This window comes from Poecile atricapillus, chromosome 8 (genome assembly GCF_030490865.1).
Source record: "Poecile atricapillus isolate bPoeAtr1 chromosome 8, bPoeAtr1.hap1, whole genome shotgun sequence".
In the NCBI taxonomy this organism is placed as follows: Eukaryota; Metazoa; Chordata; class Aves; order Passeriformes; family Paridae; genus Poecile; species Poecile atricapillus.
In genome coordinates, this window is record NC_081256.1 from 10,558,408 (window position 1) to 10,582,744 (window position 24,337).

The 24,337-nt window shown below is 41.9% G+C and overlaps 1 protein-coding gene across 1 annotated transcript in view; it reads right to left on the reverse strand.

The window, feature by feature from the left end:
* Positions 1–24,337, reverse strand: part of DOCK10 (dedicator of cytokinesis 10) — a 144,992-nt gene continuing 120,655 nt past the window's right edge. The window contains exons 39-56 of the mRNA XM_058844292.1: positions 24,224–24,325; positions 23,389–23,513; positions 22,904–23,016; positions 22,053–22,190; positions 20,374–20,556; positions 19,708–19,818; positions 18,150–18,365; positions 17,398–17,455; positions 16,972–17,070; positions 15,208–15,314; positions 14,619–14,741; positions 13,571–13,684; positions 8,498–8,644; positions 7,954–8,164; positions 4,985–5,175; positions 4,258–4,358; positions 3,787–3,925; positions 1–709 (exon numbers count right to left, since the gene is read on the reverse strand). Coding sequence (XP_058700275.1) covers positions 590–709; positions 3,787–3,925; positions 4,258–4,358; positions 4,985–5,175; positions 7,954–8,164; positions 8,498–8,644; positions 13,571–13,684; positions 14,619–14,741; positions 15,208–15,314; positions 16,972–17,070; positions 17,398–17,455; positions 18,150–18,365; positions 19,708–19,818; positions 20,374–20,556; positions 22,053–22,190; positions 22,904–23,016; positions 23,389–23,513; positions 24,224–24,325 — 2,398 coding nt within the window. The 3' untranslated portion in view covers positions 1–589. The remainder of the gene's footprint in view (positions 710–3,786; positions 3,926–4,257; positions 4,359–4,984; positions 5,176–7,953; positions 8,165–8,497; positions 8,645–13,570; positions 13,685–14,618; positions 14,742–15,207; positions 15,315–16,971; positions 17,071–17,397; positions 17,456–18,149; positions 18,366–19,707; positions 19,819–20,373; positions 20,557–22,052; positions 22,191–22,903; positions 23,017–23,388; positions 23,514–24,223; positions 24,326–24,337) is intronic.

The following is a 24,337-nucleotide window of genomic DNA, read 5'->3' on the forward strand; positions in this document are numbered from 1 at the left end:
TACACATACACAAATATTTTAATATAATGGTAACTGAAATGTTATCCATATTCTTAGTACTGTCATAATTAACTAAAAAGATATTTTTTAAAATTTTGTAAAAATGACATATTTTACACATCTTCTATTTACAATTGCAATATGCTTAAATGTTATAAAACATCCACTCTGACCTTTAAAATATATGTATACTAGGACTTAGTATTAGATATATTATAATTTATAGCAAACTTAGGGTTTGCTGTGTACCTATCTGTTCAATGGGAATTTTGTAATCAGCCTGGCTTAAAAAAGGCTGCTCAAAACCAAAATTGACAGAAAAAAAAAAAAAAAAAGAGGGAATGTGCAAATATTGGGGCAGGCAAAACCAAAAAATTGTCAAGCTTGCATCTTTAAAAACAACACCATGAAGACTTCCAATAAATTAAAATCTTAACCCTCAAATCCTTTTCCTGGTATTTTCCATCAACTTAATTTTCAGTACTATTAATCTAAAAGGAAAAAAATAAAAAAATACCCTAAACAACAAAGAACAAACCCCACCCCAGACATCAGATCTTCCTGAGGCCATATGTTCCCCACGCTGCAGTCAGGCATCAGGATTTGCTGGAGTGGTTGCTGCTGGCACAGAGGAGCTGGCTCTGTGGATGACTCGTGAATACGTGCGCTCCATCCCTGGATGTTTTGCTGATTCCTCCTTGTATGCAATCTTTTCAGGGGGAAAAAAAAAAGCAACAGTGAGAGAGATCTGAATAATTTGGTGTCTGAAGTGTCCGTTGCATAACCAAGGATCTCCCATTTTTTAATTGTAACACAGTGATGCCAAGGATCTGACAGAGGAAAAGGACCCTTCCCTGGTAAATGGGGGCTGCAGGGACAGGGATGACATCCTCTGAGTCTGGGGTAAAATGGGGCTGGGCTGGCTTCTGCTGAGCTCCATGGGGTTCCCTGAACTGTACCAGTCTCACAGGAGTCCCCTACACTTTGCAAACTCACAGACACCCACATTAGCACCTCGTGACAGTGGCACAGACAGGCCCACCTTGCCCACGCTGTCATTCGGGGTGCAGCAGCCCCACGGAGCTGCACACACCGGGCTGGGACCAAGTGCCAGCCTGAGCCTCTGGGCAGAGCTGCAGTTGAGCAGCATTGGCCAAAGCTCTGCCCTGTCCTATGGGTAGGCTTTAGCAAGAAGGAAGATCTTTTTCTTGAAGAAGCACTTTTAGCCTTGGTAATAGCCCTTTTTTCCTGCTTACTTCTATAAAAGCAGACTGAAAACCTGTCTTCCTCCATGGGCGCTTTGTTGAAGCATTCGCAGCAGAGACAGGGCCATCCCCACTGACCACACAGCATCAGCAGTGGAAGAGAAACCTCTCCCCTTGACAAAGCTCCAGGTGGAACCCTAAACCATCACCCCCAGCTGTCCTTGGCCAGGGCTGCAGGTCAGCCATGGCTCAGCTGTCACTCGGGCAGACATGAGCACAGCCAGCCTCAGTTCCTGAGCCAGCAGCTCTGGGAAGGAGCTGCTCTCACACCGTGGCTGCAGGAAGAGCACCGGGACTTGGGCACACCCTGGCAGCCGCTTTTGCTGCTACTGGCACTTGCTTTTGCATTAGGGGGGCTCTTGTTGAGCTGCCTCACTGGCTTCCCCAAAGTTCACAGCTAGGATCCTAAAGAACAGGCCTCTCAAGACTGCTTATGGACAACACATCACACATACTGTATCTTTATTTAAACTCCCTGAGAAGGGAGCCATTAGAGATGAAATTAAACAAACATACCCAGCAGAAAAAACAGCAAATGAGGGAAGTATATGACATTAAAAGAAAAAATAGATGTAAGAAAAATGAACATACCACTTTTGGCTATAGTATTGAGGGAAATGTTAGACAGGGAAGAAGAGAAGCTGTATAAGCAAGGACCATGACAGAGCTGTCAGAAAAGAAAAACAAAAAAGAGAAAAACAAAAAAGAGAAAAACATATGGTGATGAAAAAGTCACTGTCAGCAGGTGAGAAACAAAACTCTCTTGAATACAACAATGGGAAAGATGGCAAATTGTACTGGTGTAAAGCACACAGCACAGATGCATGAGAGCCTCAAGCTTTCCAACTGTGAGATAAATATTTCAGCCACAGTTTATGGCATGTGATTTCTCTAAGGAAATACTCAGCTCAAAAGCAGGGAGTTCATGAGTTCACTGCAAGAGGAGTAGAGTTTTCTCAAAACTCCACACTGCCTGGAAAATGGAGCTGTCACTTTTTAGGCTTCCCCAAAGGATTGCAAGTGGGAGACTGTTTTCAGGGTGGACTTTAAAATTCACACTATTTTTGTAAAAGAGATGACAATTTTGACTTTTTCTGGATTACACATTAGCATTGCTTTGCACATGTAATTTTGTATTATTTAGCATGAAGAAAACTCAGAGCTCACGGATATAAATATTTATATTATGGGCTGCTCATGCCTCATTTGAGCTGACCATCCATCTTCCATTCTTGTGGGTTCACCCAAGACATATGGTGCTGCCTATGCACACTGACTAGATGGTCAAAATAACTCCCATGTGAGATGCATGAATATTGATTAACAAATAATACCCTTAACACTCACATACTTGACAAAACAGTGATAAATACTAGTTATGATAAAATCACTGGAATGCTTGAGGTTCACAAATCTTTATACACTTGAACAGGAGAGGAGCACAACTCCCAGAGCTGCAGCCACCCCTGAACTCAAACCCCACCTGACAGGCACCAAGCCTCCAAGCAATTAGGAGCTTTACACCCAAGGAAAAACTCACTCAATTCCACAGTAAGTACAACAATGGGCAAAAAAATTCAGGTCAATCCTTATTCTCCTCCTATGTGAAGATAAATAATACAGCATGGGGTAATGGAGAGCCAATTAGGCTCTTCTGTGAGATGCCACCACTGATACCAGTGGTTAAACCAAGTAACTCTACACCAACACTGCTTTTGGATGCTACAGGCACCTGGAAATGCAGCACAACTGCTAGAGAGGAACTATTTATCAGATGCAATCTAAGGTAGCCTGTCCATAGGCATGCAGAGATATAATTAAACATGGTTTAATTAGCACTTCAGTATGCAAATAATTCAATATTTAATTGAAACAGAAAATATTAAAAAAAAATAAATCTGCCTGGACACAGCAGTAGAATAGCTGCAAGTGTGCACTGGAGTCCAATTCAGAATTTTGGGATGCAGTTCATATAATGTATCCATGCATGCTCATCCCTCTGAAGCTAAAATACATGGCATCTATTCTGACAGTGTACTCAAGCATAAAAAATATTAAAAAATAACTTTCTCTGAAAGCTGAATATAAATAGGAACAACAAAGATACCTCCTGTGGTTATAAACTACATCTGAATAGCAATTTACTGTTTTAATTAAATACATCACAGCTATAGGACAAAGCAAGCAAAGCATAAAGCACTAGTTTAAACTGACTATCTTTCTATGCCTCTAAACCCCAGTCAGCATTTAGCCTCACAAACATTCAGCTTTTCAATATGTAGCAAGGCAGGCAGAAAACAGATCTTTGTTGATCAGATTTGCTATATAGAATATATTTCTATAAAAAAAGAGAGAGTAAGAAACAAAACCCAAAACCACAAAAAAATAAACTGTTTTCTCAGTCACTATGGCATTGCAAGGTTTTACTTCTAGAATGTTGCACTACAGCTTCATTTGTCACTAGAAGGCACAATTAGCCACCCTCACTGAGCCCAACCAGCACCAAAATAGATGTTCTGACCTGTTCATTCATAACTACAGAGAGCTCACTGAGCATATCCTTGTAATGAGACTTCATCTCTCCCTGATACTCAAATTGGTCCTCCTTAATGAGGCGCTCATTGACATCAAGGGCATGTCCACAGGCTTCAGCAAATTGCCTGCAAACATAGAAACACAAAAACAATGACACAAGCTTTGTACTAGTGAAAAAACCCATCTATGTACATATACACACACAATGCTGTAGCTCTTCTCCCCCTTGAAAATTGCACCTTATTAGAAGTGAATTTCATTCTCAGATCAGAAGGAATGTAGTCTAGGGTAGCCCAGAACTCCAGGAAATGTTTCTTAGGAATGACTTTTAAGATAGGGTAAGTGCAGATGTAAATTAGGCTGGTTAAAATCAGCCTGATTTTGTGTCTCCCCTGCCTGTACCATGCAGTGTCCTGTGTGCTATGTGGGGGGTGAAAAGCCTAAAATTAATGTTCACCTGAATATTTCCTTCAGAAGCTTAACCTGATTATCAGGATATCTCTTAGCATTTGTCTCTTCAAGGAAAGCTCGAGCATATGCCATTGGTCCAGCGTTTACCTGGGTGAAAAACATACAGCTTAGTTACACAGAACAAACCATTCCCTCGTTTCTCTTGTGTGCCAAGGCTTGGAGACTGGGCTCAGGCAACATAGACTGTGAGAAGAACATCCCCTCACTCCTTTTGTCACCAGGATGGAGGCTGAGGAGTTTGATTGAGGAAACAGGAGTTGCTCAACCTTGTACAAGCTGTGCTTGCCTTTCCAAGTCCCCAGCCAGCTGATCACCCAGACAGTTACATGTTGGTTTGAAGACATTCCCATGAGAGCACCAGGAATACCCATCACAATCCCAATTTTCCTAAATAGGAAATGCCAAAGCCAATCCTAGCAAAACTTCCTTTAGAGAATCCACCTGCTTGTGATGGGCCATATTCTCAAGTGATATGTGACAGTCTTGTTGGAAAGGTCTTAATATTTAGAGCAGACTTGAATGAAATAGCATATAAAACCAGCAGTCATCAATGCCAGTAGAAAACTTTCCATTCCTTAGTGTGTTTAGAGTGGGCTCTAACAGCACTATGATACAAGATATGCCAAAGGAAAAAAATACCTGAATGATGAAAATCAGAATAAAAATTTAGGTAGATGCATTGAAAAAAAAAAAAGGCAGCAAATTGTCATTACCTTGACACTGACACTTCCTTGGAGCTTGAGCTGCAGTCGGATCATGTCCACTTCTTCCATTGTGCAAAGCTGATTGAGCTCTGAGACCTTCTTGGACATTTCATCAATGGCCACTTCAATGGGGTTCAGCTCTGTGCTGGTTTGGCTTATGACCTGAATCCGCTTCTTCACGTAGGGAAACAAGTGACTGGCTACTCGAGAGAAAGAAATAGATCAGAGAACTTGCCCAACAAGAGAATATTTAGGAAAGCAAAACAAGTCTTAGGAAAACAAACTTCATCAATCTCTTGATTAATCCACAAAAATTAAGTTTTAATCACTGAGTAGAAGTGACACAGCAGGCCAAACTGGATTCTGATGTACCTGGCACTGGAAGAGCATTTCCTTTTGAACCCATCAGTGTTTGATACCAAGTTCTGCCCCATGCAGGTGGCAAAAAGCTGTCAGTGCTCAGATTTTGGAAACCACAAATTTCTTCTTCTGATTTAAGGCACCAAATTATAAGTCCACACTGAACTTCAGACAGCTCAAACCATCACATCAAACATATTTCACATTAGGGGCAGGAGCATCTAGCTTATCTGAATTGGGAATCACTGTGCTGGTGTTGGCTGGGACAGAGTTAATTCTCTTCACAGTAGCTGGTACAGGGCTGTGCTCTGGATTTGTGCTGGAAACAGCGCTGATAGCACAGGGATGTTTTAGTTATTGCTGGACAGGGCTTACACAGCACCAAGGCCTTTTCTGTTCCTCACCCCAAACACCAGAGAGGAGGCTGGAGGTGCACAAGGATTTGGGAGGGGACACAGCCAGGACAGCTGACCCCAACTGACCCAAGGGATTTTCCAGACCATATGGTGTCATGCTCAGCATACAGAGCTGGGGGAAGGAGGAGGAAAGGGGAGGGACATTCAGAGCGTGGTGTTTGTCTTCCCAAGACACTGTTACATGTGATGGAGCCCTGCTTTCTTGGAGTTACCTTTACCTGCCTTCACAGGGAAGCAGCAAATAAACCCCTGGTTTTGCTTCCCTTGTTTGTGCAGCTTTTGCTTTACCTATTAAACTGTCTTTATCTCAGCCCCTGAGCTTTTTCACATTTACACTTCTGCTTTTCCCCATCCCACCCAGTGAGTGAGTGGCTGCATGGGGCTTAGCTGCTGGCTGAGGTTAAACCAGGACACTCACCTGCAGATGAACCTACCATTAAAACACCATCCTTAAAGCAGTGAAGTGAGTGTTTTAACATTCAACCTAAATACTGCTATGGGAGCTGACAGAGGAATCATTCACCTTTAAAACTCTTTACTTCCAGTCAAGGTCTTTCATGGATCTCAGGGAGTTTGGCAAAAGTACAGTTAGGGTGCATTAAGTCTGATCTGAGCTAACACTTCTGATCGCCCTACACGCTTTGGAAGGTCTCCCAAACTCCGTGCATGTCCTTCTCCACTAAGCATCTGCTTCCAGTCAGCTCAGACCTAAATAAGCTCCAGTTTACAGCATGTCTGTCTCATTGGAGATCAGGAAACCCAGGATTTCCAGAGCTGGAAGCATGAGCCAGGCATGGCAGAGAGCCAGTGAACCAGGGACTGCAGCCAGACTGCACTCGCCCTCTGCCCAGCAGGCTCTGGAGCAGAGACGCAGTGCAGGTGCCGCTCCAGCCACACAGGCACAACTGACTTCACTCCTCCAGTCAGAGCAGAAGCCTTGCTTTCCTCTCAAACTAAAGTGCTTAAGCTTACACAGGAAACAAATGAAAACACATGACTTTATCAAACAGGAGTAGGAAAAAAAAGAAAAGGGAAGAAAAGAATGTTTCCTTTAGTGAAAAGCACTGAGATGAGGTAGGTGCCAAAGGGACAAGAGGGGGAGAAGAGGAAGTCATCAAATTTCCTTCTAAAGCCAAAGATGGAGAAGGGCTGAGAGCAGTGGGAGCTGATGACAGCATGTAATAACCCAGGGAAAACATTCTGCCAGAAGAACAGCCCTCTCTGTTTTTGCCAGAGAGACCATAACAGCTGCACTTTCAAGTCAGTGAAACTACCTGCTTCAATACACATCTCAAAACACCTACTGCTGCCCAAGCACTTAAAAAAACCACACTCAAGCTATTCCTTCTTTCCTCTTACAAGCAAAGCTGTGTCATGTAACAAGACACCCTCAGACATCAGTGCCTCTTTCTTGACTTGCCAGAACAAAACTTTTAGGTGACTATGCTTGCACTGTGAGCAGTTTTTTTCACTTTGTCCTTTGGGGGAAGCTGATGCACTGAAGTTGGTAGGGAATTGGATTTTCTGTCACTTGGGAGACTTTGCTGTGAACATCAGCCTCTCTGCCCACGGCTGCCCATGAGAACAACGCCTCCATCCAGACAGTTCCTCAGACATCAAAATTCAGACATGTCAAGTTTCAGCAGTAGTCTCACAAAGGAGGCTTTCTAAAAGAGAGATTTCAATCATGATAAGGAGCTAAAAACTTCAGTTTAATATGACTCATTAAGTGAAGACATATCTAGTGCTCCTGACATTCCTGCCTTAAAACACTGATTGAAATCTTACCTCTAGCTTAAAAAAATTCTATATAATGTATCTTATTCTCATTTTGAACAAAAATTTCTATCTGAAGTTTTACTCTAAGCAGAACAGACATCTTACTTGGCTTTTTCTTTGAACTGTTTATTATTAAAAGAAAATGGTTCAGAGTACTAAGCTGCCTCCAACAGAACCAATCCCAAGTGACTGCAATCACTGCAAGAACAGTTAAGATGTCAACTGTAAGGAAAAACAAAGCAGCTGAATGAAAATAACTATCCCTGAGATGGTCAGCAGGTCTGAAAGGAAGCACATGGCCAACACACACAGTGAAGAGATGAGTTTATCATCCTGCACAACTGGCTGATGGACACCTGGCCCTTGAGCTGCCCTTCTGGGCTGAGCTGGGACAGGTGAGATGGAGCAGCCAAGCAGACATACTGGTGAGGATGGTGCGCCTCTTGCACTGCTCCTCCACACCGCCGTGCTTCTTCCCCGAGAGCGTGAACGGCGTCTCAAACACGAAGCGGTTGATGTTGTGGTGCATTTCAAAGTCAGTCTTGCGATCCTCGGCCTCCTTCTCCTCAAAGAAAGGTGTCACATAGGTCACTTGGATGTAGGCGTATTTGGGATCCAGGTCTTTGGGGTTCACCTGTGGTACAGTGGCAAACATAATAAAATTAGGCTAAGTGTGATGAGCTTCCAAGGCATCCATTACATTTTTGATGTATTTATTTATTTATAGCCATACCAATGCAAACTGAGACTTCAAATGTAATACTCAGATCATGGATGGATATGAAAGTATTTTACTGAGAAGTATTTGCCTAAGAAGTGTGGGACCTTTGACTATAGCCACTGTCAAAAATGGCTGAAAGCTAAACAAGACAGAAAACAACCTGCTTCTGCACTGCAGCCAACATCTGCCTGCTCATCTTGCACCATGCACTCAGTTCTCTCCCTTGTCTTTCCATGTCTTTTGTACCTTGTTGGAATCCTGGATGATTTTCACATTATCTATTCCAAACTTGTCTGCATAAAGTTTCATCAGTCTTTGAGAGATCTCAGACAAGCCAGTTAATTTGGGCTCTTTATAGATATACTCTTTACCTTCCTCTTCTTCAAAAAAGCCCTGTTTGGAAAGAAACAAAAGGATATAGTGAACATAACAGGCAGGGAAAAACCTAAATGAGGTGCTTATATCAGGAATCAAGGTTGCCTGTATACCCACCAGACCATCCTTTAGGCCACTTCCAGCACCTAAGTGAAAAGCTTACCTCTGTCCACTCCTAGCAGACATGTGCCTAGAGGTCAGTGTTTATACTGGTCTGCAATCTGCAAAGTTACCCAGAAAAATATCCCTACATGTTTATTCACTTAAGAGACTGACCTGCTTAAAGAGTTAAAGGGCTTTCTTGAAAATGTTGATGTGTGCATGATGAAAAAGCCCTCACGGATAAAAAACTAGACATTAAAAATTCTTTGAATTTTAATTATTTGGTTCAATTAACAGCTGTTTGCTGGACACTGAGCCCAGCTGGGTTGTGTGCAGCACATCATCTCCAGTGCTTCTTCTCTGAGGCACATGTGCAGGCACAGGCTGGGCACTGCTGCCCATGGCCATGGCATGGGGAGCACCTGGGAACCAGTCTGCATCTCCTCAGGCCAGCTGAAGGGAAACTCCAGTGGGCACCTTGAAAGGCCATATAGAATTGCAGCACTTCCAGAGACAATTAGCAAATTACTCACATTTCAAAAGAAAAGCAAAAAAAGACACACAGACCATGTTCCTCCGCAGAAAAGGTACAGTCTTGTTAAGGTCATTATTTAATACACTGGATGGACTTGGCAAAGATTTAATAAAAGGGTCCAGTGAAGAGCTGAACATGAATCTGTCAGGCTTCAGAAATGCCAGCCTCTTAAAACTAACAGAGCATTGCATCACCTGCAGGTGAGACATTACAAGATGAACATGTACATCAGTGCTCCAGGAGAAGCTCTCCCAGCTGGGCAGAAAGCAGCAGCTGCCCCATTAACATGGACTGGATTCAAGTCCAAGGGCAGCACCAGCCCCCTCCTAGGATTTCATATGCAATTTAGTGATGGGCACCACTGCAGCTGCACTCAAAGCCTCTTCCTTTCACCTTAATGCAAACTGACCCAGAAAACACCTGAAGCTGCAGGGATAGGGCAAAGGGAGACAACATTAATATTGTCAGACCCAAGGCCCTTTGAACTTCACGTGATGTGACTTGGATGGCTAATTCTACAATATGCCTAAGCAAACTGCTATCTGTCGAAAAAACAGAGAAGCAGAAATTAATGAAGTCAAGAGATATCTCCAAAACCTCTTCAGAAGGTACTCATGCAAAAGTTCAGCCTTTTTATCTGGAAGTGTTTTTCAACTTTGCCCTCTAAAATTATTGATTAGGCATATCTTCATAAAAAAACCCAAAACAGAATTAAAATAAAATAAGCTACGAATTTCATTGCTTCTTTAGGAACCACTCCCCAAGCTTTATTTCAGCAGGGATTAATAAATATGTGCATCTCTGGCTTTTCCTTCACTGAGGGGCAATATAACTGTCTTTTAATTTGGCAAGTGTCAGGAGTACTGTGGGCATTACTCGAAGCCAATAACTAATAGCTGCAACAGCAGCTCATCTGACAGCATCTTCTTCAGTCTCACAGTGACCTTCTAACACTGCATGATTTTTAACAACATTATCAATTAAATTCCATAGGAATATGAAGAACTTCACAAGTAATTAGAGAAAAAAATCTAGAGCTCCAAAGTTGACATCCTATAAACATCTGTTGGGCTGGGCAGGCAATTGACTTCCTATTGATTACACTGAGAAAATATCTACAGGACCACAATCTGGTTTCTGATCTTGTTTCCACTGGAGCAAAACTGCCTTATGTGGGAAAAACTCATTAGTTTGATGAAACCATACTTAAACATACTACTCTGGACTGTTTCTGTCAAAAGACATCTGCTTTCTGTTACTATTCAGTGTTTTCAACAAAACCCCTCATGTTTTCCAGATTAATCACATAGCAAGCTAGAATATAGTTTATGCTCTTAAACCCTGATTCTGTGTATGTTTGCATGCTGGAACACAGTGTTTATATGTAAGTGCCAAATCTCTGCTGATGCTGCATGGCACACTGAGATGATATCTCTGGTAATCGTTTTACTTAAAAAAAAATACCTGAAAGCAAACAGCTAACAGATTTAGTCTTATCTCCAATGCAAGAGACATCATTTAAGCACATATACCCTACAGTATTTCAACTGACAAGTGACAAGCAGAAGTTAACTGTGAGCTATAAATAATCATGTCTGCCATATGCTATATGTCTGGCAAAGACTATTAAAAGTAAGATTAAACACATTTCAGAAGCCAAATATCCTCCAATTTCAGGATTTTAAAATATTAAGCAGCCAAGGTTACATTATCAATGCATATCCCTGGATTATTTTCATCCTGGCTGGTTTGGTCCTGCAAGGACAACACAGCCTTACAGATGAAAATTTTTACAGGGAACAGCTGATGGAAGGCAGATGACCTCCTGAACAGCAGGTGACTGGTTTCTACTGAGCTCTGATGTTCTGAGAGAAGCTGTGACTCAGGCCTATCACTGGGAGCTCTGATAAGGCCCTTCCTCATCCTCACACACCTCCAGACACAGCCTTGGGGCTCACAGTACATCAGACCCTTCTCTGCCCTTTGTTGAAAGGTGCTGAGGTAAAGCCTTCTGCTTGACCTGCCAGGAATTGACATCTAATGGTTCTTTCCCTGTCTCTTCTCACAGTAAGTGATTGTGATCACTATGAAACTCTGCCCTCCAACTTCTCCAGCTTCTTGTACACACAGGAGAACGAACCCTCAGCTCTACCTTTACCTGGCACTGCTCTGAAACACAGGTCTTGAATGTCTTTGCCTATCAGTACAATATGAGTTCCCAGCTATTCAGTATATTTAACAGGATTTTTTTTTTTTTGGCTCTTAACTCAAGAGAGATACTGACTTCTCAAACACTCATCTGTGAGTAAACTCATATGCACTGGCTAGTGTGGTCACTTGGGGGTGCAATGAGATATTGTCACCAAAGGTCTCTAACAGAATGTGCAGTCTAAAACAGCAGCTGCCATGAGATCTGGCTCCCTGAGCTGGCAAATAAATCTTGCTGGTGAAAACAGATGACTGTCTCCTCCCTGAGGATCACATTAATTCAAACCATCCATGCACAGGGTCCCTGCAGCGATGCAGTAACCAAATACTGTCTCTGCCTTTGCATGAAGAACAGTTTTTGGGTGCAGCTGCAGATCATCTTTCTCCACTGAGAACCTCCAAAATTCTCCCTCCCAGTATTAACATTATCCATTTGTTCTTTAATCTGCTTTCTCTGCAGCTTTCGCTTCAGGTAAGGAACAGCAGCCACATCACATCTCTCTTGCAAAGGGCAAGGAGAAAGCAGTGCTGGTTGCCTTTAGAGCCCAGTGACTGGGGGAACAAACAGAGGAAGACACAGCTATGATGAAGTCACACCCTTTAGAGCACTAAAGCTGTTTAAATGAAGTTGCCCTTGTGGCACTGGCACCTGGAAAGTCATTGCACTGTTACAGAGATGCCAGCCCAGTTCAGCAGAAGAGCTGCAGCTGAATTACCCAGTGGGAGAGCCACTGGCTCTGGGAGAGCGCTGGCCAGAGGCTGCAAGTAGGAGAATCTTGTTTTGCCCTGTGCTGCTCCCATTTTGAGGAAGGCCAGGCACAAGGAAAACCTCCCTTCCTCAGGTGCAGCTCACTTCCTCCTTGCATTGGCAAATTCAGCTTTGCTAATCTGTCCAGAGAGCCAGGACCTGCCATTTCCCTCTGAATTCCCTTTTGTTTGCTCCTACAAGGGACTGCCAGGACCATGGCCATGGCCACAGCCTGCTCAGAGTGCTCCAGTGACCGCTGCCAGAGACCTCAGCCTGGCACAGCAGCCCTCCACTTGGGAGCTGCTGTGCAGGCCAGGAAAGCAGGCTTGCATTCAAACAGCATTAATGCTACCCCAAGACTTTCAACAGAGGAAGAGGGGCTCCAATCCCACTCCCAGTGAAGCTGGGAGGAACTTCTACTGAGATGAGATGAAGCAGCATTGGGCCCCACAGTGCACACACAACATGAGGACAGATACAGCTCGGTAGTTCAGGTAACTGAACAAACAAAAGTTAGTTTGCAGGATGCAACAATGAATGCAGCAACATTATTTCATCTGCCACGAACCAAAGAATCAAGAGCAAAGGTAAATTAATGTTAAGTAACAATAGAGGGAAGGATGAAGGATGTGTGAGGAGAATTAAACAAAACATGCAAAAGAACTAGACTTACCACAGCCTTGAATAAGATCAAAAGGAGAAAAGAGCAAATTTCTGCATTAAAATCTAATTAGCAAACAGAATGATTCACATCAATCTGTTGTTTACACACTTTATATTTTAGAGCACAGAAAATTCTATGCTTGCCAAAACCAGGACTAAAAGGAACATGCTGGATTGCTACACTGGTTTGTGGTGGAAGAAAGCACAAAATAATGCTTCAAGGGTGCTGAAGCACAGCAGAGGGAATAATGCTATTCTACAGTACATTGCACAGAATCAGGTGGCCTGGAAGCAGAAGGCAGCGTCAGTGAAAAACACAACAAAGCATCTACTGCATACTGCTCTGCTTTAAGATCTATTAGAGGAGAGTGCCATATATCAAAGATGCCTTATCTGGTTCTATTTCTGTTGTAGTTCGAAAAAACCTGCCCTGCCTCAGTCTCAGCTTTGCCTTATGAAGTCAAGAACTAAAGCTGACACAGAATTCTTCTCTAATACACCACTAAATCCACAGCAGTGCTTTACAGAGAGGCAAGCGAGTGCTCTCTCCTGACCAAAATCCTGCTGGGAGTCTGACCCACGAGGCAGAGTTTACCCTGGGATTCACTGCCAGGTGCTTCCCTGAGCTGTATCACAAACAGGTCTGAAATCTCTGACTGTGGAGACAAAGGAGCCCAAGTTCACTTACCTGCCCATAAAATGCCACCCGGTAATATCGCCCAAAGAGACGTTTCTCAGAGTTCACTACCTCTGCGACCTTCAGGTAGGAGCGGTGGATGTCGTAGTACAGGTCAGACAGTCTCTGCATGGACAGACAGACAGAGGGAGGGGAGGTGAGGGTGTGCCAGCACCTTGGGGAATGCCAGCACAGCTCTGCACAACCCTGGCCTGCCTTAGCTGTGTTCCCAAACCTTTGCAAAGATGGCTGTAAGTGCTAAGGGAATGGTTTAACCTTGTTAGCAGCCACTAAAGATTCACTGGACGGTTTCTGCCGTCTTCTGAGGAGTTTTGTGGCAGTGGAGCCTTTGTGTGCAGGGTCACAGAGAATCATCCCACCACCAGACAGTACCTGACCTAGCAAGGGCTCAGAGAACCCAAGTGTTGTTTGTGCAGGTGAGAACAAGGTGCCAACAACTCCAGTGAGTTCCCAACCCCACACAATAATGTCCTTTCCACAGTTACCACTAAACAGCACTTTCTCAGGATAGTGAACCAAACCTTCAGCTAAATTAAAATCTGAGGACCTGCTTCCTTAGAATACTGTTTATTGCTACCTACCACTTTGTGTCTCTTTCATTTTAAACCTAGAAAAATCAGTAAATGAGATTATAATCTGAAATTATACATCATTATGTACTGAAATTGCCAAGTAAATAAGAAACTAAGAAACCCTGAACTGTGAATAAATCATACAATTTATCAGCATTTTCTAAACTTAAATAAAATGCAAATGTGCTCTTGGTTTAAAACCCATGTAAAAAATCATATCCACTGGCTAAGACAAGAGGTTTGTTTGAAATCTTTTTACATATACTGTTGCATTGATGCTGAAAAGAGGCAGGGAAGACACCAAAGTATTTTATTTTCTCACAGCACAAAGCATTAAAAGGAGAAATTTCAGACAGGAGGAAAGAAAAATACTCCTTTTAAAGAAAGCACATTTTTTTTCCCAAAAATTTTGATCTTTACTGTTGTCTTAGGATAATTAAAAAGGCCCAAACCAAACTCCCACTTACTTTAAAGTCCCTCTGCTTTTCAAAAACAGCAATGATGGGCTTGTTAACCTCAGCAATAAGCTCATATCTCTCAGACTTCCAGAGGTACTCAACACACAATTCCAGCTGTTCCACGAGAATATTCTGCAATTTCACAAATGCAAATAGTTCAGTGACTTGACAGCTGGTGGCATTTAATTAATAGCAATGCAGCAAAAGCACATACCCACTATTCCATTTTTATTCTGGAACTTCTACATTAAGGTTTATTGCAATTACACAATGTTTAATCAGGTATTGGTGATCTAGCTCTTCTTTAGACAAAGAACCTGAAATAACAGTAGCAGGAAAATACTTGAATAGCTGACATCTCATGCAGAAGAATGGGTTTGCTCCATGGGCTTCCCCCTGCCCTGACTTTCAACTCTGGTACTTTATGTTCTCCTTAGATGAACACCACTGAACAGCTGTGACATTTCACTCAAAAGCTGAGTGCCTTTTAACAATGCCTGAGTGCACTCACTATAATTTGTTGTAACATGCACAGGATTCCACTAGAAATAACATTCTGTTAATGCAGAACAGGTATATAAATGTTAACCTTGCTGACCTCATTATAGGGAGTATCTTGCATCCCAGAGTCTTCCTTCATAGCACCTTCTTCTTTAATGTTGGGGGTAATGCTCAGAAAAGCAGGCCATCCCATGGAAAATAAGCCTTGAAGTGCAAGTCATAAGAAAGAAATTAATGACTGAATGACCAGATACTTCAAGAAGTTACTAGATGCCATTAAAACAGAGCTGACGAGTTAATTTCTTTCACAGCCCAAGTAATGAGAAGTACAAATGGAGCTGACTGAATTTATGAGACTATTACAATTTTTCCTCAATGATATAAATTCACTTCTCCAGGTAAAGGGGAATGATAGCATTCTCCTGATGCAGTGTTATTCCTCTCTTTGGCATTTTGGCTCCTTTTGGCTTGCAGTCCTTGCAAAGCTTCGTGTGCAACACTCCTTTGTGCACAGGAATGACCCTCGCAGGCTGAGGTGACACAAGTCACACCTGGGGAACCTGCACGTGTCAGGGGTCCCAGGGGCACAGTCCCCCAGGACTGGCACACCCAGGGGAGGTGGCTGCAGGGCACACTGTGCCTGTGCTGGGCTCCAGGCCATGCCAGCATGGCCAGTGCCTTTCCTGTCCTGCCCTGCTCAGCCGCGCTGCCAGGGCCCTGCCAAGGGACTGCCCTGCAGAGAGCTCTGCTGGCAGCAGCTGCAGATGGGAAGGCTCACAAGGAATAAAACCAAGCTTAAATTGAGTATTTGCTAAGCTGAGGAAAACTGAGCTTAAATTGAGTATTTGCTAAGCTGAAGCCTTACTGCCATTGCAGCAGAAACAACTTGCACAGGCATCACACTTTACAGATCAGGAAGGGTCTGCCCTGCAAGGACTTTCCTGCTGCTCTGGAGTGAAGAAGGTAAGGCTGCCAGGGTGGTGACAAACTCCTGGCAAGGCCCATGTTTAAATTAAAAGTAGGAAAATACTACTATGGCTCTATTAAAAAAGCTAACTCATACACACTGAGATGGGGCCTCCATTCTCTCTCTCAAGTTTTGGAAACCATTTAAGTACAGGTTTAAAATCGCCCAAGTTCTTCATTCCAGCTACTATAATCTTTATTCAGGCAAAGTCTTTTACCACTACTGAACTGTCTCACAACTATTGCTCTTCACAGAAAACTTCCTTCTAAAAGGATGCACTTTTTCATCTTGTTCACAGACACTTCCAAATGTAAAGAAAAACTATACTCTTTCCAAAACTGTTTTCTCTTCCCCAGATATTTGCCCTTGACCCTGGAAATTGCTCTTTGTGGAAACTGCTAACATATCTCATGCTGGGAATTACTATGAAATATAGATTTCATAAACTAAATAACCACTGGCATAGAAGTATTTAAAAATATAAGCCTCCACTTAATTTTTTAAATAAGCATCATAGATTTAAAAAAACCTCCTTTATCTATACAAAGTTACATATGGATAACCAGATATTAATTCCATCCCCCTGCCCTCCCAGCTTTGGATAGCCGAGGAATTGGACGTGGATTTGCATGCTAAACACCAATTTACCCAAGAGGGATTTTCCTGCTGCAAAAGCCCATAACCAGAGACATTCTGAGCAATCCATCAAACCAGCCAAAGAGCATCAGGAAAGGAACTCATGATGTTTCCAACATTGCTTTCTATAACAGCCTTCAACATGCACTAGAAACAGTTTTGATTTGGTTGATATTTCTCCAGATCAGATGGAAAACAGCAGTTTGATCTCCTATTCGTGTTATTTGACCCACAAACAGGCACGGTTAGAGCACTCACTTCCTCCATTGTGAGTTGTTAGTAACACATTACTATCAGAGACTTGAGCATCTTCCAGGAGCATACGTGAGGTACAAATCTTTTCCATTTTCCAGTAACCTATGATATTGTAAGATGGTATTAGTATACTACTACTGGTATGTGTTAATACATGCATATTTAATAACAACAGACTAAGAAGTGAAGCATTCTGTATTAGCACTAGCTTGCTGAACATTTAATTAACCCTCTTTACACAAAACACACTTTCACTGTTCTAGTCTAAGACTAGCATTTACGATATATTTTAAAAATAAAACATTTGGTAAGAATTCAAGATGCTTTAAGAATACTTTACATATGAGGAAGGAAAATGGGATAGCCAAAATTGATTTTGAACAATAATATTTATAGACACACAGTTGGTTTTGAATATGTTGATCTTACCTTTTCTCTTCAGGTACTCTGCAATGAGAGCAGCAATATGAATATAGCACATAGCAGCCTGTAACGAGACATCCAATATACATGGATATGTTAAAGCACCCTGAATTCCAGCATACATGTGATAAGGAGCATATACTTTCAGCACTCTCAAATCATGAGGCAGAAATGGGAAGACAAAAGTAATCAAAGAAAATAAAGAATTAAATGATGAAATCCTCCTCAGGTGTAAATTTTACGAGGTGTCTCATATAAATGCATAGATTTTCTCAAGAAAACCATTAAGATGACTTAATAAATAAGGTATATCTGGGTTATGTAGTGGAATTTCGCATCACCCATTTAGTCTTTGATGAAAATGACAACACATTATAAGCAAAGCTCCTCTCCTAGGCTGCAGTAAGGGAGAAAAAAATCCTTTATGTGAATTACTCACTACTCATAACCTCCTCTACACCACAGCTACTGTGCCTGTTAGGAGTAGGCAGCAGAGGTGCCAAAGTGACACTGCCCTCAGCTTCCCTGCCAGACAGTTTCAAGTCTTGCTCCAGCATGTATCAGGTACTCATGATCAGGCAAGCTGAGCATATCACATCTCCAGGTGTTTCCAAACCTCTGCTCCTCTGATTTCAACTATATGAGAGACACTGTATGATTCTCTTAACTCACTACTGCTGCTGGTCTTCCAAAGCCCTTTCCATCAGACCAGCTCAGCCTAAAGACAAATTGATCTCCTGTTCATTTATGTACCTTACCTCTGATAAATCTCCATTTCTTGCATGAATCTTGGCCATGCTTTCGAGCCATGTCCTGCGTAACTCAGGTGTGCTGGCATAGGAATTTGCTAGGCTGTACTGCAGATCCACCAGCATCTCAGGGTCCTTCTCATGCTCCTTCATCTGAGCCGTGGCCATCAAAACTGTCCTGATGCGCTTGGTCAGATCCTTCACCTCTGCTGGGAAATTAACGTTCTTTGGGAAAGATAAGCAATGCATCACTGAAACCATCCAAAGAGCCACATGCTGCACCCCTGTACAAGCTCAAGTTCTGCTTACAGAGGACCTCCATCCCCTTCCCTAGCTGGGGAGGCTTTGGAGAGCATGCACACACTGCACATTGCACACAGACCCTGGATGTTTTTTCCTGATGTGTCAGAGCACAAGATGGCCCAAGTCAGTCACGTGTTCCAACAGCTCTGCTGAAGTCAGGGAATTGGAACAGGTGTTCCTCAATTGCTTACTGGGTCCAGAATGGATCCTTGCACTTATAGATATTGGTAGTCCTGCTTAACTACACTCCCAGCATGTTTCAGCATCGGAATAAAGCACCAGTCTGGCTCCTAACCTTCTCACACTGTGCTAGATTCAAACAGAGTCCTTATATTACTCACACCAGCTGTTCTCAACATATTTAGCCCAGCTCTTCAGTTTTTCCTTTTCAGATATGCAGTGAAATACATTTGTTTTCAGATTTATTTCCATCCTTTGCTTTGTTTAAAAGCAAAACATTCACAAAAAGTAAATGAAGTTCAATACTCCCTACTCTATGTCACACAGAGATGAGCAAGTCACAGAAGCAGTGTGACTGGCTGCAGTGAGTGAAATCAAAGCTGGACTTCAAAAACAAGTAGAATTTTAATGACATCTTATTATACAATACATCAAATTATTTCTGCTAGCTATCTACCAATTTGCTTACACTAGCTTAATTATTAATGTCAGTGGAGATATCCTAAAGTCACCTTCAGAGAAGGACAACACCTCCAATGTATAAAACTGAAAATGCACATTGACACATGTTTGGACAAGAATTGTAAAAATTAAAAAAAACAATCTTTTTTCAACAATTTTAGTATGACAATTACTATATCAGCAGTGGTAACTCATCTAAGAGCCAAGTATACCTTCAGTGATACAAGGTCTTACAAAACCCAACTGTTGTGCCTGTTTTTGCTACACATTTACTGAACAGAGAAAAGGGAGCAATTGTAGACTAAAAATTGTTTGTTAACTGCAGTTGTTTTCCATTGGTCCCAATGCATGACCTCTGACATGAGGCAAATGAAGAAAATAAGCAAAAAATAACAAATAATACAATTTTCAAATAAAAATATTTTTTTTTAAATTTTTTTAAAGGTATTAAGCTTTTGAGTCACAAATGCCTTCATGAACTTCAGATTGCCTGAGAAAGGCACTTTATGAATGCATAAATCACTGGCTAATAGAGCCAGCAATTTTATTTACTGAAACACTTGCTCCTGTGAAATTGTTGACCTTTTGCAAGAGGTAGTGATTGACAAAAAATGTTTCTTACTTTCATCTGCTTGTCTCCATTAGCAAAATTATTTATAATTGCGAGTGAATGTTGAAATCGAGATCCGCCAATCCCCGCATCCGCTATCAGCTGGCTCACTGCCTTGATGAGCTGCACAGGGGGAGCAAACACAGGATGCAATTAGCAGAGAAATCAGAATTTCAGAAGAGTTTTTAACCTGTGTTTTAGTATGACTTGATGTACCAGGCAGTGTAATTTCATACCTGTCTTATGAAGGCAACATGTACAAAGGAAAGGACTATGAGTAATCTTTTAAAATTTTCTAACTGCTCACACTTTGCAGTGTAAATATGTTATTACTGGACTTCACATATCTGTTCCTATATTGCCAGATTCTCAGATTCTGTTTAATGCCTTCATCAGCTGTGCTCCAACTGCTGTAAGCAACTCGTGAGTCAAGAATAGCCATTAATCTGGCAATGCAGATACATTCACAGCTGTTGTCTCTCCCTGGAACAGAGCTGAGCAGCCCAAGAACAGCAGAGAATCCAGTCCAACTTCAGACTTGGCAGGAAATTCAAGCTGCCACAGAGAATTGCCTGTCTGAGGACTGCAAAAGGATTGCCTTGCTTCAATGCATAAAAATAATAATAATAAAAACTAATGCACATCAGTGAAATATTGATGATCTCACACTTCACTTACCTGTAGATGAGATCTGACTATTGACTTCTGCTTGTTAAATTCAAAGTTCTTCCTCATGAAAAAATAAAGAAGAGCAGATGCTTCTGTCTGAGTTGAACGTGACCTATGGTTACAGCACTTCAGGATTTCATAGCAGAGGGAACCACAGAGATCTGCTTGTCCTTGGAAGAATGCTGATGGGAACTATTGAAAAAAAAAAGTGTGAATGTGTTCAGTACTACTCTCAGGTCTTGGTGCAATTTTTTCTTAACCTTTCAGCAACTCTCCCACAGTTATTCATAGCAGGGTTTAAAAATCATAAATCATAAATAAACATAATCCCACACACAAATTAAGATTAATTAAGAGCTATACTCAGGTCTTCCTACAAATACTGCGTGCTATCAAACTGGCCTCTAGGAAGGCCAGAGAGCAGCTGGCACACAGCGAGCCCAGCAGTGTGGAATCTGCAAGGAAGGCACGATAGCTAACCAGGAAAAGCAGGGGAGCTCTGCATGGCTGTAAAAGCTGTTCAGCAGAAGGAAAATACTTTGAGTAGCATGGTCAGTGAACTTCCAGAGGTCAAGGGTTTGAAGAGCAGGAGACAACAGAGGAAGGCTCTCCAAACCATACCCACTGTTACCAACAGGGTGAATGAAACAGAAGACCTAGGGAGGAGAGGTGGAAATGTACACACGGACTACAGATTGTAATTCCTGCCTGAGGGGTTCTGCTGCAGGAACCACAGCAGATCCCTGCTGCCACAGGACCATCAAGGCAGAACTCAATCCCAAAAGCTACAGGATAAATGAGAAGAGCAATTCTGGATATTTATTCATTCTCCCCATTGCATAGAGTTCTTCCATTCCCAGCTGTCTGGTATGTCATTTAAAGCTGTCTGTGGATGCTTTACTTCATATTTCCCCCACATCCTCAAGCTGCACTACTGGGAAAAGCATGATTTCCTCCTCCTTTCCCCTGAGACAGCAACCAGAGGGAGGCCACATGCTGTAAACTCTTGTGTTTCATAAAAACATTTAGGAACTGAGGCCAGCCTTGCTTATTCCCACTTCCCCAGAGCAATTGTTATGTGAGTGCTACATATTGGTTGGTTTTCAGATAATCTCATCTAAGTCTGTGACTTGCAAATTGTGCAACCTTTGCAGCTGGCACCAAGTGCCTAATTGCCCATGACATTTTACACAAGTGCAAAGCAAGCAAAGAAACAGTTTGACACATTATCATATTGTTTCTTATGTTTCAAACCAGGTAAAACTGCATCAGTATGGATGAACTTCCGGTGAAGTGTACAGAGTACTCTCCTGCTAGTTCCTCTGGGAATAGCAGTAATCATTCACTGCTGGATTCTGCAAATGAAGACCATGGACCTCTAGAGTCTCAAGCTTTCTTCCATAGGTGGTAAAAGCAGGAAAATCAACGGATACACCATAGAGCTGGACATCACTTACCTACTTACATTAAAACTTCCCCCTTCTTACTAAATTTTCCAATTTCAAAACAGAACTGTATTTTCAGACATTGTGAACTTCTTACTTTTAATCAGCAGTAAATCAGACTGTGTCAGGAATAATAGAGTTAATAGAGTAAGTTCAGAACCCTTGCCAAGTGTCCAATTGACCCAAGCTGTACTTGCTGTAACATATTGATAGCCATGACTGACAGAATAAAGCCAGAGTTACCTTGCCCACGAACAGCCGCAGAGCAGCAAAGACGTGTTTGAGAGCTGCTGCTGACTGGTTGATTTGCAAAAAGAGCATGTGTGTGTCAAAGACTTTCTTCATCAACACATTCTGGCAATCAGATTGTTGGAGCTGCCTCTGAAAAGTTCACAGACATGACAGGACATTGTGGTTATGGAAGTGAATAAACAGGAAAGGATCTGCTGGACATTACTTTGGAGTGCTCCTAGAGAGATGCTTTTTTCAATATCAAATTTCTGCAGATGATGCTTTCCCAGCTTGATGCAGACTCTTGCAGTTTTTCAAGAAAAGCACTTTGCTGTGCCTGTACTACTCATGGCTTGTATACACTTACATTAAAGGGTTAGGGTGACAGAGAGGGAGCACTAGAATGTGAAAGGAGCTGCTTGCTGTATTGTGGCTGTGAGACCTTCAGCAAGTCATCTGGGCAATTTGAGCAAATTTTAAAGAGGCAGAGGATTCACCTGCTGACTCAAAGAGATAGAGATAATAAGCAGTTTGGAAATCTGTTGTTGACAATCTCTGAAATCTTGTGGGACAAGCATGATTCAGAAAAAGTGGTGTAATACTAGATACAAGACACTTCCAAGCAGAGCAGATTTGTACATAGCCCTGGATATGTAGGATGTTCTTCTTCCACCACCTTCTATTCAGTTTGGGTACTATGAACCAATTCCCTTCTAAAAGACCTTCAGTGGGAACTGACATATCTTATTTCCCTATCCTGCTGTCTTGGACATTTCAAGTTTTCTGTGTGCCTGCTCCCCCAGGCCTTCCTTTCACTCCATATCCCACCAGTTCAAGCAGAAAAGAAAACCAGCAAAACACACCTGGTGATTCAGAGTGTAAAGACACAACAGGTCAAGGATTGTGAGGGAAACTTCTGTAGCAATGTTTGCCTCTGTGTCTACATACTGTACAATGTCTGTTTCACTGGAGGTACCTGCAGCATAAAAAAGAAAGATGAAAAACAATCTCCTGAGTGTCATTAAAGACAATTTAATTCTGCAATCTGGTCCTTAAATCTCATCACAGCAGAGATGGGGTCCTAACTGCACTTTTAAACAAAGTGGTATTCTGAAGAAAACTGCTCATAGGAGATGAAAGGGGAGGAAATTTGAGTCAATTCTCACCAAGTGCACCAGTGATGTGAGTACATCCTTTCACTGTTTCTGGTCATCCTCAGAGGAGGAAAGAAACCTAACTGGGAAGTGGGATAGATGACTCCAGTCTCATAATTTTAAAAGCCTCCTGTCAAGAGCCTGATCTAAATCCCACAGAATTCCAGAGGGAAGTAAATAATTTCTGTACTTACTTGCAGTGCTGCTGTCGATCATTTGCAGGAGTTTGGGGTTGGAAAGTGCATTTTTGCCCCGGATTATTGGTAATGTTTGAGATCTGTGGTGCTTGTGGCCATCATGACTTGAAGTAGAATGCATCCTGCAATTGAAAGGTACCATTAAGAATAGAAAAAAAGAATAAATACAGAACAAATAGAACAAATAAAAAAAGCATCAGCTTAAATTATTGGCTGATGTTTAGAAAACTCTCTTTGGGTGAAGAAAAACTGAGGTAAGTTCTGTTAGCTCAGAATATAGGAAAAATATATCATGTTCAAGAAAGAAATAATACAGTTTCTATAAGGTGAAAGAAATGATGACAAACTGGCAATGACAGTAAAAATAAATGTGTGCATATTCATGTGTTCTTTTAATCCTCTTTGATGCTGACAAACACATCATTAATTTATAATGAGAAGCTTAGAACTAAAATATCAACAATTATTATAATCTTTGAAAGGATTTTATATTTGTAACTAGTGTAGAATTCAGGAAGATTTAACATCTCAAAATTCAGGTACCTTAAAAATGCACTTCCTGTTTATTTCTTTTAAAAATGTAATTTCATAAATTTACATGATTAAAATTATTCTAGGACAGAATTACTCCCTGAACATAACACTCTAACCAACAGCTTGTAAGTAAAGCCAAAGAGACTCAACTTTTTTACAGTTTAAAGCTCTGGGACCTCTGAAATTTGTTAAATGTTTTGTCAACCTCTTTTCAGTCAATGCTGTGACAGAATACGAGGGCTGGAGGATGGCAGCCCAGGCTGAGGGTTTGTAGAGTTGGAATTCAATGTGCCATTACCATTGGGAGAGCAGCCCCGATGCCTGGCCAGAGGAGTTCGAACCTTTAAGAGTTCCATTATTCTGGGTGGCCTGGACAAACTTAAAAGCAGCTGCAATTTTCCTGTTAGGAGAA